This window comes from Xiphias gladius, chromosome 6, assembly GCF_016859285.1.
Source record: "Xiphias gladius isolate SHS-SW01 ecotype Sanya breed wild chromosome 6, ASM1685928v1, whole genome shotgun sequence".
NCBI classification, from domain to species: domain Eukaryota; kingdom Metazoa; phylum Chordata; class Actinopteri; order Istiophoriformes; family Xiphiidae; genus Xiphias; species Xiphias gladius.
In genome coordinates, this window is record NC_053405.1 from 18,051,558 (window position 1) to 18,065,259 (window position 13,702).

The 13,702-nt window shown below is 40.0% G+C and overlaps 1 protein-coding gene across 4 annotated transcripts in view; it reads left to right on the forward strand.

The window, feature by feature from the left end:
* The window catches only part of tle2b (TLE family member 2, transcriptional corepressor b), an 85,137-nt gene that overhangs the window by 33,390 nt on the left and 38,045 nt on the right, over nucleotides 1-13,702 (forward strand). For all 4 annotated transcript variants that reach the window (XM_040128209.1, XM_040128208.1, XM_040128211.1 and 1 more), the window contains one exon: nucleotides 1,648-1,692. In XM_040128209.1, the coding sequence (XP_039984143.1) occupies nucleotides 1,648-1,692 (45 nt within the window). The remainder of the gene's footprint in view (nucleotides 1-1,647; nucleotides 1,693-13,702) is intronic.

Sequence of the window (13,702 nt, forward strand, 5' to 3'; positions counted from 1 at the left end):
ACACACACACAAAAAACACACAGACGGAGAGAGCAACACGTTTAGTAAGTGCACACAGGCAGAGGCGGTAGCATTAGGCATTTAACAAGCACACATCCACAGGTATGTTTAATGTGCTGGTTTCACATACAGGGAATACAAAGACACACAGAACACTCACATTCAAATAGGAGAATGACATGCTTGACATAGATATATTTTGTGGCAAACCCTCTTCACAGCTACAACTTGGGATGTGGGTACATTGTCAAATTGATCATTCTGTCGATCATTTTCTCAGTTAGTCGATTAATCATTTGGGCTACAAAATGTCAGAAAGTAGTGAAAAGAACATCATCACAATTAAATCACTGAAGCCCAAGTTGACTTTTACAGTTTGCTTGTTTTGTCAGACGAACAGCGTTTTGTCTGAGGTGCAGTCAGGCAAATAGTCGACATAAGAAAACAGCAAATATTCAAATTTAAGAAACCAAAACCTGTGAACTTGTGTCAGGTTTTAAAACTAGAAAAAAACAAGTGACTTACACAATAAACTGATCTATAAAATCGTTGCCAATAAATGTTATTGTTGTTTGCTTGATTGATTAATTTACTAACTGTTTCAACTCAAATCATGTCAACGATCGTGACGTCTGATCACAAGAGCTGTGGTACTTGTCCACAAACACAGTTTGTCCCAGGTCAAGCAAAGCAATACTGCTTTATGAGGTCTGTTTATTTTTCCTTTGCCAGGAAAAGGGTTGTCTGTAGATTTTGGCTGATAGCCATAAGAGGCAGAGTTAAGTGACTTTTTGAACTTTTTGGGTGGATTTTTTTCCTTTCCTTTCCTTTTTTACAGATTTCCTTTACACCTGGTTCAGGTCTCGTCACAACGTGAGCCAGAACACCTCCAAATGGGGTCTGGCCTATTTGTCAGCATTCCGGTTGCAATGTGTTCTGTGTGCAGTTGCACCTTGCATTACCATGCATTTTGACTTAAAATATCCTGATAGCTTGTACATTAGTACCAAGTATGAAAAGGAACATATACATTGTTCGACCCATGGACTGTACAGAAAAACACTTTCACATACAGACACACACTGCAAAGCATTCTTAGCAAACATTCACACAGTTTGGCTCATAATTCTGATGGTCACCATATATAGGTTTTCATAGTCACATCAAGACAAACACAGGGGCAGAAGCACAAAATGCAGTAGACACGCACACAAAGTCATGCTCATTTGGCAGCCGTGCATAGACACCAATTGTCAAACTATAAAACCCCCTCACAAACACACACACACACACACACACACACACACACACACACACACACACACACACACACACACACACACACACACACACACACACACACACACACAAACACACGCATGCTGAGACAGTGCTCGCACATAACTTACACCAAGACATAAATACCTCATTATCTACACAAACACACACACACACACACATGCTCTCTCTTTCCAATCTTCTTACTCTCACTTTCCTTTCTGTCATTAAAACCACAGCGACAAACAGCAGCATATGCAGCTACACTGAGCAACAGATTTTTAATGGGAGATTTTGTGTATGACTGAATGTTAATGTGTGCTGTGTATAAAATGCTAAGAAAGCTCTGTCATTTGTTTGTCTCCACAGTACTATGAAATGTCCTACGGTCTCAACATTGAGATGCACAAGCAGGTAAGAAAGACTGTGCTCTGTTTTATTTTTCTTTTTTTCTTTCAGCACATGGTCGAAATGATGCTGGTATGTGTGGAGGTTGTGTGTGTCTCGCTTTCTGTGTAGAGGTTGCATTTATTTACTAGGCAGGAAAAGGTGAATGTGTTATTTTACACACACAAACATTGATTGCCAGTGTGTCATTATGTGCAGGTGGGTTTGTACTATATTTTCTTGTCCCCTCTCCTATTTATATAAAACATTTTAACATTTTGGGTTTATATGGTAGTATTTAGTGCAGGGTTGTTTGCAGAATAAAGCAGGATCTGTTTCAGCTTAAATTTCAATTTTAAGATGATGAGAACAGGAAATAAAAGTAATCTCATAAGTGTAACAAGTGGTTTCAACACTGAGCATTGGATGGCTGATTTTATTACTTTTAGTAAGGGTCACTGCCGAACACTGTAGTTTACCTCTGCATGTCTTTGAATGGAGCACAAAGGCAAGTTCTGTATCATGAAAAGAGAAGTCAAAAAAAATTCTTCTTTTTTTTCCTTTGCACTATTTTATCCCTTGATTAAATGTTTATTTGTGTGGTCAGTCTCTTTGTTATTATCGAGCAAAACAAGCAGTGTCTGCTGTAGCTGAGACAAGAAACAATCGCTGATGTGAGAATTATTAAATAGTAATTTTATCGAACTGGCTGGTACAGATGGTAACCATAGCAATGGTAAATGTTTTACCAGGTTTTACAGGGCTGGTGGTGACAGACTGAGGTTAGCTGACACTAGATGTCCGCAAGACTTAGTTATTATCTGCAGCATGGGATAGTTAGAACTGGCTGGTAAAATCACCCACAGGCTCTTCTAAACAATGTAAAGACCAACTACCAGGTAGAAGGTGATAAAAGAAAGTCAGTGTAAATTGTATATCATTTCCATTTATTTTCAATGATTTCTGTATTCTTAAATGAAGATGTGTCTGTTGTCTGCTTGTCAGTGTCCACTCTTAGTGCAAATTTGCTGTCTGGGTCACACTGCCGGAAAGGAAAGTCAGTCAAACTGCAGACGGAAAGACAGGCACACAGTTACATAAATGTCCAGACAGGCAGACAGACAAAAGGCAGACAGACAGATAGCAGACATGAGATCTGTTCAGCTGTGTTGGCAGACCTCCATGCAGATAGACAGAATCATTATCCAGTTGAATGGCATCTTACTTTAAGGTGACTGCATGTGTCTCCCTCTTTCTCTCTCTCTCTCTTTCGTTTTATCTGTCATGCTAACTCGCTCTTTGCAGTTGACTCAGACACCGTCTTGGAAGACAAAAGGAGATTTATTTTTCACATTTTACAATGAGCTCCCAGCATGCCCGAGATACACATTTAGAGAGCTGCTCATTGTTTCAAACAATCTCTAAAAACACCTTCAAATGAAAGCCTCTGCCCCCTGCACTTTAACCTCCTAATCATTATGTCATTTAGCTATCAAGGTAATTATAGCACAGAAACATCAAACAGTGGGTTTCGGTCCAAATACAGAGTGCAGTGTACATACTTACTTCAGACTCCAGTACTGGCTGAAGTTATGTCCAATACTTGAAGTTGGGGATGATGCAAGATGAGTTTTCAAGCTGATAAGGGCACATTTTAATTGATCGGTATTAGCCATATTAAACTCCAATCAAGATCCCTTGGTATGGTGCTGTTTTTGTGTTATTGTGTTCAAGGTGAAGAAGTGTCAAAAATGCCCCATTACACTGGAACTTGCTCTTAGTTCACATTGTTGCAACAGAGCATTTGTACATTAGTGATGGGATAAAGAGAGTCTGTCCAAACACTTTGGCCGTAACAGCTCCCCACTAATACACTGAAACTTCACAAAACACACGATAGACCGCATATAAATTAGTTAGGGTCCAGGTTTCCTGTCACTTTTACTGGATTATAAGAGGCAGCATCTGTAGGTAGGTGAGGTTATTCAGTGTGTGACAGATATAAGGCATCTGCCTCAAATTGGACCTGAAATGTTATATTTGAAATGGAAATCGTCTGAAGTTGTCCTCACTGCTCCTTGTGTTTTATTCTGTGTTCTTCCAAAATCCAAATTCCGCTGTGGACTCACAGACTCAAAATGTGAACTACTTTTAAAGGCAAGAGACCCCAAATAAACTTAATGTTGAAATTGTTGCGCTAAAAAAAAAAAAAAAAAAAAAAGAGAAAGAAGGGAGAAAAAAAAAGGGGATGACACATACAAAATAAAAATGACGGATGGGATGGATTGATTCCTAAAACTCATAGCAGACACAACTATTGACAAAGAAACACTCAGAATGAGAGGGAGAGAGACAAGGAAAGAAAGAGACCAGAATATTTATTGAAAAAGCTACTTTGAAAGTGTAGTTTTAAAAGCTAGTGAACAGTTCATCATGAAAAAAAGTTGAACTACAGTATAGATACTCTCTACATTAATACAGTTCTTTTACTCTATTTCAAGATAGTTTGAAATAGTAGTGCTAATAATGTTCACTGTTTATAATGTCATTAAACAACTAGAATGGTACTCAGTAGAGCGCAGACCTTTGCCAAGAGCAATGTCAAGCAAGATACACCAATGCCCCATCCCTCCACCAAGTTCGGTGCAAATCCGTTCAGTACCTTTTGTGTAATCCTGCTGACAAACAAAAAAAATATGCAAACCAACAAACAGACACGAGTGAAAACATAACCTCCATAGCAGAGGTAATTAAGATCAGATAGCACTTTATTGGTCCCCAACAGGGAAATTTAACATTTTAATGATAATACTTAAAATAAATTAAGCATCTACGTATGTAAATTGAGTGGTTAGTTAGACATTGCCATTGTGGTCAGAATGACAAGAATTCTAATATGCTACTAAAATACTATCCGTTTTGAATTTAGTTGGGCAACACCACCAAGCAAATAAAAGTGAAATTTGTGCTTCAATTCCAAGAAGAGAAACTATTACCTAGCAGTGGAGACACAGAAAGGGTACAGAGATAAAGAGAGAAAGAAAGAGAGACACAGGGAGAGAGCAGAGAAGGAGAGAGAGAGAGAGAGAGAGAAAGAGAGAGATAGCTGGCAGCAAAGCCGGGCAGAGCTGGACTGTCAGCTCTTGTCGCCAAAAAGAAGAAATGGACTGGGCTGCTGGCTGCACCTCTGAGAGATGGAGAGGAGGAGGAGGAGGAGGGTAGGTGGGGAAGATGACAGAGGGAGGCCAAGGAGGGGAGAGTGTGGAAAATAGGAAGAGAGGAAGGAGAGAGAGGGGAGGAAGGGGATAGGTGGTGAGGATGACAGGAGACCAAAGAGGTAAAGTCAGGCAAATGAGAGTAAAGAAGAGAGAAATAAATGAAAAAGGAGAAGCTTGGTGTCAGGTATCGGTGGTATGAGGCTATGAGGAGAGCGAGCAGGGGGAATATGGGAGAGAGGAAAGGTAGGAAAAAGTATATGTTTGAGCAACGGGGAGGAAAAGAGCGAATGTGAAAAAAGAAAAACAAGAAGGTTAGTAAAAAGGGATAAGAGAAGAGGTGGTAGGAAAGTCAGTGAGAGAGATGTTTGAAGCAGACAGTTAAGGAGAACTTACAGTATCACAGATAGAAAAGGAAACAGAAGTGGAAATTGACAAAAAATAGAATAAAAAGAAGAAGGTAGAGAGAGTATGTGATAGAATATAAAATGAAGGAACTGGTATAAAAAAGGATATCAAAAAGAGAGATAGAAAATAGAGATTGCATAAGGAATTTGAGAGAAAAAGATAGGACGAGGATAAAGCATAAAAAGAGAGGTTGTAGAAAAAGGATGTTACAAAGGGAGACGGGATAGAACAGTAAGTGGGATAGTTTGAAAAAAGAGAGAAAGATCATTTAAAAAACGCGGACTCTGAAGATGTAAGAGACTTCAAGAAAAAAGAGAGCATGGTAGAAAAAAAGGCAGTTAAGAGAGAAAAAACTGAGAGATGGCAGGGAGAGGTTGGAAAAAGTGTGAGAGCAGGGATGAGAGGAAAGAGGGGATAGAGATTAATTGAACGGATGAAAGAGAAGAGGGTAAACAGGAAGGATGGAGCCTTAGAAGAGACAGATAAAGACCTCAGAGAACAGATGAGGGGGAAAAAAAGAGATGGAGATGAAAATGTGAGCCAAGAAAAGAAAAGCAATGGAGGGAAAAGGAAAGGAAGAAGGGGCGGGCAGCCAGAGAAAGAGGGGAATAGAGAGAGAGAGAGACATCAAGGGAGGGAGGGGAGCTATGAGTCGCAGTGAGAAATAATGAATCATGAATAGATTTAACAGTATCTGCTCTTATTTCCTCTCCTCCTCCTCCTCCTCCTCCTCCTCTCTCTCCCCCCTCCAGCTTCCTTCTAACATCCTGTCGAGATCACTGCTATTGCCTCTCTCCTCTCTGTCTCTTTCTCTAACGCATGCTCTGTCATTATCAGTGGCTGGGCCATCTCATGTCCCGGCATTAATTGAGCTGTGACAGTCATCTCGTGCCTCCCTACCCTTCCTTTGAGCCTCTCTTGCGTTTCGTTTTACTCTCTCTCTCTCTCTCTTTAAATTTCACACCCACACCTCTATTTCACTGTCTTGATCTCCTTCATTTCCTTTCTATTTCTCTCCCTTCTTCTCTCCTTCTATGTCTCTTTCCCCTTTCCAGATGATTGTATCTGAACTATATGAAGGCAGAAGAAAGATAAGATCCCCTCCTGAGCTGTATGGATACACTGAAACACGCACACGCATGCACATGCCACATTATCTCACGTGGTTCACTTCCATTATCATATAATATCATATATATACTAGCTGTATCCCCAGGAGGAGCGAGGGAAGCTATAAGGACTTTACACTGCTCTCTGTGGTTGTTCTATATTCATTGATATAGCACTTCTGGGGCTGGAGCAGTTACTGCCTGTATCCCACTATGTGTAGAGGCACAACATGTATATTCAGTGACTCTGGGATTCAGACATATTCTGTGGGCTTGCAGTGGCTGGCAGAGAGCACCTTACACCTTACAGATATGATGACGTTCCATATGCATTGTTCTGAGGTGTGTGGTGAATAGAGTGAAGCAGGTTTTGTATTGACGGTTGATTTTAGCAGTAGAATAGAAGCTTTGTTCGACTTGTTCCCAGCAAGACGCAGCACCAGCCCAGAAATTTGTGACCGGAGTGCAGCCTGGGAAAATATGAAAAAAAAATGGAAGGCAGGAAGTGAATGAGAGATGATTTTTTCCTTCCATCAGCACTTCAACTTTAAAGGCCCGTTAAGCAAGGCACAGAGCCCACAACAGCTCACTGCTGGTAAGAAGAACCACAGCAGTTCTAAATAGCAGCTAGACATTCTTATCTATGATCAAAATGCATTTTTTTTTGGGCTCGTTTCAGGTGGAACACTGCATAAGAGTAACCTTGGAGAAAAAAATACGAGAACTTGACGAAAAAAGTATAGTCAAAGCCTGAGCATAATTAGACTCCACCCAAAATGTGTGTCGACTCAAAATGAGAAACACCAACACTGGCAGCAGGGTGACGTGCCACTAATTAAAAAGAAGCCACATTCAATGAGAGTAGCAATGCATGTCATTTTTCCTACACTTCCTCGTTCACTGTCTCTGTCTCTCTTCAAAAGAGACGTCTTCATCCAGATATTTATGCAGTGCACCACGTCAACAGGAGCTGATAGTGAGTCCACACGGATCCACTCAGATGTAAGACCTGTTGACACAGGTCCAAGACTTTCAGCAGTAGAATGGGACCCTACGGGTCTCGGTAACTCATGAAGACTTCTAATTTTAGGAGTTTGATGATAAAGATGAGAAATGGATCGCAATAACCTTGCTGTGGTTATGGTTGTTTAACCCTTATTATTTGTCTGGACAGTTCTAGGGACAAGTATGTGCGCTGTGGTTCAAACATTTTGGCTACTTTTTTGTTCCACCTGTTAGGGTGGGAAAACTTACCTTATTTTTAATCTTACTGGTACATACCTTTTGTGGGACCACATAATTTGCAGCATAGCCCCACCCAGCTTCAACCTGACTAGAGGTCTAATCTGCCAAAGTAATTAAAAACTCCTGTGTGGGTGTTCAGAGACTTCAATACTATATAATAGTACACTAAAGTGCATACAGCAGGCCTATCATTTTTATTACAAAATACCAGTAAAATTGTTCAAGTATATAACTTAAAACTGGCAGTTGATTGCAGCTAGCCAATGCTATTTGGAAGCGAGAAATGCCTTTCTCTCTTCAAGGACCGCATGTTTTACAGTGACACTGAATGATGTTATGCAGAGTTTGCCTACGGTTTGTATGAACAGTTATTTTACTTGCTGGGCTGGGAAACTGAAATGACATTGGAGTTGTAAATGGTAACATATTTCTTTCCTTTATCTTGCAGTGAAATGTGTATTTTGGCATGTGCATATATACTGTACATCTTCACAGTTTCAGAGGTAATGGCTGTATTTAGCAGTAGGGTCCGTTATTTCTTTGCTGGGATAGTGTCCCCAGTAGGCCCCTGGGGCCATCAGCAAAGCTACTGTGGCAGCATATCAGTAACTGCCTATGTAAGTGTTTCGCAGTGACTTGGTTGGGACCTGACAGTGCATCACTAAAATTGGTCAGATGACTGTAAGGCTTCATTCTTACACTGCCACTGTATATACAACATACCATCTTCCTATCAGAAATAAATACCACATATCAGTGTCTTGATTTTACCTGGAAAAGAAACAGCAGTGCAAGACAAACACATGTTGCATCATACAGTTACTCTCCTCAACACTCATTCCACAATCTTATCACTGGAAAAAGGAAAATCCTGTCTTTGACTCAAATATGGATGACTCTGTTGTTAATTCAGTATGATTATGCGTGTACAATGATTGCCGCTTTTAGATGTGTATAAATGTCTCGGATTTATTTAGAAATCGATATCCCAGGGAACCAAGGTAGCAGGCAGTCTGAGTTAAGCCTCCGTGGTTGGCTGATAGAAATACTCTGGACTCAGGTTAAAACCCTTCAAACAAGATGTGCTTTTTACATAAAGTTACACATTGAGCTGTGACACCAATTTAGGTTTGCAGGGGAAATTCTTGATGTTAGGAAGCTGTTCAGAAGCTCGGATTGTTGTTTGTTTGCATTTTGGTAGCCTGATACGGCCGGATGCAGGGCAGCAAGGGTACTTAATTAGAGATTAGACAGCAGGAACCTGGAGACGCCTGTGTAGTCAAAAGCTGGGTCACAGTTAAATTTTTATGATAGGTAGGTGGTTAGGACACATGTATTTACATAAGCCAAGTGCATTTTTTTAAAAATACTTTTATTTTGCTTCTTGGTTAAACTCACAAAATACAAAACTAAGTGGAAACAAGAAACCAATATCCAGTTCAAGAATATAAAAAAGTCCAATACGTAGGATAACATATTCACAGAGATAGCAACAAATGCTTACACAGGAGTGTTTGAAAAGTTACATGTAAAAGTATCATAAAAATCAAAATAACAGATATAGAAGTGCTCAACTGAAAGTGTTGAAATAACCAATGTTAAGGAGACAAGAAACAACAAGGAATAAAAATACAAAGAAAAAATAACAGGAAGCTAGATGCTAAATACAAAGGGCCCACACTTCTTTCTCTCAAAACTACTATTTGTATTTTTGATGGGTTTCATTAATAGCCCTTTAAAAAAATGATGTTTGTAAGTCTTTGACAGCTGTGTTTAAGGAAAGGCATCCAATTCATGTAACAATCTCAGTCAATCAATCAATCAAATATCAGACTACTGAAAATCTTCTTCAACAGAAGTACTAAATCCAGTAGGCACTGAGGTTCACCCATGTGATGAGCAAGGAAAAATTCTTATTTTATTCTTTACTGTTTTTTTGTTCTTTTTTACTGTGAATCAAATGTCAAGTATCAAATATCACCTCACATATTTTGATCATGAATAAAGTTTTCGTACCTGTATGTGCATTATCTGAAAAATATGAATAATTGGTTTAGCGTGTAAACAGCCCAGAATTGAAATTCCTGTACTTCTTTAAAAAAAATATTCTCTATAATAAGTTACCAGGCAGAAAGATGGACTAGTGGTGAGAGAGAGACGGCAGTGTGTGTCCCTTGTGCTGGATAGTGAACCTGATGCTGGTTACTAATTTTAAGCCATTTAGGACAATAACAGCATGTGATGACAACATGAGAAGTATCATCTGGGAGTTGGTGAAGCCAAATATAAAACAACAACATAGACTTAGATAATACATGTTATGTAGCAGTGTGCTTGGTCTCCATGGTTCTTACTTAAATCGGTGTTACTTTAGCATATACAGTGTATAGCCTTGACACACTGTATCAGAATGCTGGTTAAAAAGACTATGCGGTTCACAGACCAGGCAGGATATTATAGGAAGCTGTGTTTGATAGTCAGGATGCTCGGCAGCCAGACTGTTTCCTCTGTGGACTCCTGAGGACAGATGAAGCAGCTGGCTGTCCTTCCTTCCTGCTCCCTCCTTTCATTTCACCACCGCATATATGAGGCTGAGGGTGTGGGAGTATGTGTGTGCCTGTGTGTTTTTGTGTGACAGAAAAGAGAAGTCTTTCTTTTACACTCTTTTTGTGTAGCACAGTTCATGTCATATTGCAAACAATGTTGGCATTTTTGGCATCTCATAGCAGTCAATCAAATTAAAAAATCTTTAAACTGAGCTGAAAGAAAGTGAAAACTGAAAGAGAAAGAAAAAGAGAACAGAATGAAGAAATAAACAGAGAAGATGAATAAAACAGAAACAGGGACTGAGGAAGATTAAGACAGAGTACAAGCAGGATAGGGAGATCACATGAGAGAATGTTTATCTGTTTGAGTTGCATAAAAGAGTGAGTGAGTGTGTGTGTGTGTGTGTGTGTGTGTGTGTGTGTGTGTGTGTGTGTGTGTGTGTGTGTGTGTGTGTGTGTGTGTGTGTGTGTGCATGAGCTTATCCCCTCACCTAATTAGCCCGAGCTGTCTAGCCTTTGTATGCATGTGATTGTGCACGTGTGCGGTGTGTGTGAGCGCATATACATTGGTGTATTCGGCTGAAGTTGTGACCTGAATCCTCGTCTCATTTGGGAGAGGGGAGAGAGTTGACGAGAATGAGAAAGAGAGGGAGAGGCAGAGCGTGAGAGCGAGAGATTCCTTCATTTTCAACTCACCGCTTTGGTTCATAATAGGATTGGGCTTCCCTCCCTTTCCCCTTTTTCTTTCTCAATCTCACCCTTTCCATCCTGTCTGTATCATATTTTTTCTCTCTGTCATTTCCACCACCCAGTCAGTCCATAATCCCACGGTTGTGGTTTCAGTTTTTTTTTTTTTAAAACTGGTTTCATTTAAAGTGCTGGATTAGGACGAGCCTGCATATGTGGGTCAACTAGAACAGGCTTTGGAGAGGTCAAATGACTTTGTATGCATTTATGGTATATGTTTGCACTCTCTCTGATCAGTGGTGTATGCAGTCCCTCTTTGCACATGTAGCATCTGTGCTGTGTGTTTGTGTGTGCAGCTTTGATGTCTCTCCCCTCTTTCCTTGTCTCACTCCCCCTCTTTATGCCATGTGTGTATGCCTGTGCATACATGTGTAACAGAGCTCATTTGTGAATAACAAGGCGTAGGGAGAGAGCGGGATCGAGTGTGATATAACCCTTTAGGAATGATAGAAAATAAGTGTAGAGAAGGATAAACAGTGAAAAAGAGAGAGAAAGATGAGATGAGAAAACGAGTGATTAAATTCCCAGGGAGCTAGCCTTTTAGCGTAATAGCTTTGTCACTCTGGCAGAGGAGCTCTGAGTAGCTACACAAACTGTATTGGATTTTCTGTGTGTGTGTGTGTGTGTGTGTGTGTGTGTGTGTGTGTGTGTGTGTGTGTGTGTGTGTGTGTGTGTGTGTGTGTGTGTGTGTGTGTGTGTGTGTGTGTGTGTGTGTGTGTGTGTGTGGCTATACATTATACGTTTGAGTTTTTAACCATTGGAGTGAGGACATTTTGGCCGGTCCTTGCAACTTTAAGGAGCTTTTTGAGGGTTAAGACTTGGTTTTAGGGATCAGGTTATAATCAGGTTTAGGTTAGGTTTGGGGTTAGGCATTTAGTTGTGATGGTTGAGCTTAGGGTAAGGGGCTAGGGAATGCATCATGTCAATGAGTGTCCTCACAAAGATAGGAAGTACAAATGTGCATGCGCTTGTGCTACCATGTTTTGTGACCAGTGCTTGAATTGGAACCAATAAGGTGCCAGTACTCTGAACAAGCAGCTGCACAGCATGTGGCTTTTATCTCAGATAACATATGCAGTTATGTGTGTTGTACACCCTTATGTGAAATCCATTGCTGTAGGAAAATGCACATGAATTCATGAGGGGCAAATCATTATTTTTAATATAATGAAATATGTTAAATTCCATTTATATTGTTGGACTGCTGGTCAGTTGATCCATCACTTTGGTCCTGCCTGAAATATCTCAACAACTCTTGCATGTATTGTCATGAAATGTTGTACATACTTTCATCGTTTTCACACAATGTATCCCAATGACTTTGGTAACCGCCTGACTTTCCATCTAGCGCTACCATGAGGTTCACATTTGTGATTTTGGGTGAAATGTCTCAACATTTATTTGATGGATTGTCACAGAATTTGGTTCAGACATTAATACCTGCCTAAAAAAAGGCACGTTAGTCCTGATGTTAGCACTTAACATAAAGCATCACTGTGCCTAAGTACAGCCTTAAAGAGATGATAGCATGGCTGTACACTCGTAGTCTTCTTCTTTTAGTACTTTGTACATAAATACATTTTAGCGAGTAGGCTTGTAAGACCTGTTTGAAATATTTCATCACATGGTCTTAGGAGTAGGTATATTAACAACTGCCACTGTAGGCAAGGCTATGATGCGTAGGTCATGTTTCCACCAGTCAAAGCAAATGAAATGTCATTTTGAAATACAGTGGGTAACCATAGAGAGGGGACGCTCAGTGTTATCACAGATAGCACTGCCTGTACCCTTGATATGATTTGCACTGCAGCAAGCAACTGAGGTTAGCAACAGGAACACTGTAGCTGCAGCTGAATTCAATGATTGAAGGATTCAAAGATCTCTCCTTAGTCAATGTACACTCAGATGTCACTTTATTAGGAACACACAATTAAAACTAATGCAGTCGAATACAACAGTCCTGCAATAAATCTTCCCTTCACTAAAGTTATAATGTTCAGTTTTAATTGAAACTGTGTTAAAGAGGTGCTGATTCAACTGTATGCTCATTCTGAAGGGTGCAATTTGTGGTGCTGTTGATTTGTATTGCGTTACATTGAGTAGGAGTTTCTATTATTTTGTCTACCCTATTCAAATCAATGAGGGTAGGCTAAATAACAGAAATGCCTTTCTGTATATTGCAATACAGTTGCACCTCTTTAATACAGTTTCAACACAAACTGATCATTATAACCTCAATGAAGGGAGGATTTATTGCTAGACTGTTGTATTAGCCTTCATTAGTTTTAGCTAGGTGTAATTAAGAAAATGACCACAGAGTGTAAGTTCCTCAGACTTGAAGTCTTCTTTTTCCTCCTGGCATAGTGAATCCCTTTCCAACAAGGATGTTTTGACTTGGTTATGTTTTTAGTCAGAGAGTTGTACGTACTGTACCTGCATTTTCCAGGACTTAGAGGTACTTCAGAAGAAATATGAGTACCAAGGTGGGCAAAAATCAGATGTTCCAGTGCTGAGTGTGCAGTACAATTCAAGTACTGCCTGTGATGTAAATATGCGCAGGAAAACATAATTTCTCAAAGCAAATATGATAAAACTGTGTTGTCCTGCACCATAGTGTATGCATGCATACAGTGCAGCCGGCTTTGCTACCCTGGCTACTTTGTGTCTGATTGCATTGAGGGCAACATGAGTTTGAAGCCGTATGCAGTCTGTCAACGCAAGCTGGTTAGCTGGCATAGTGTGAATATGACTAATAGCTTAGTGTATA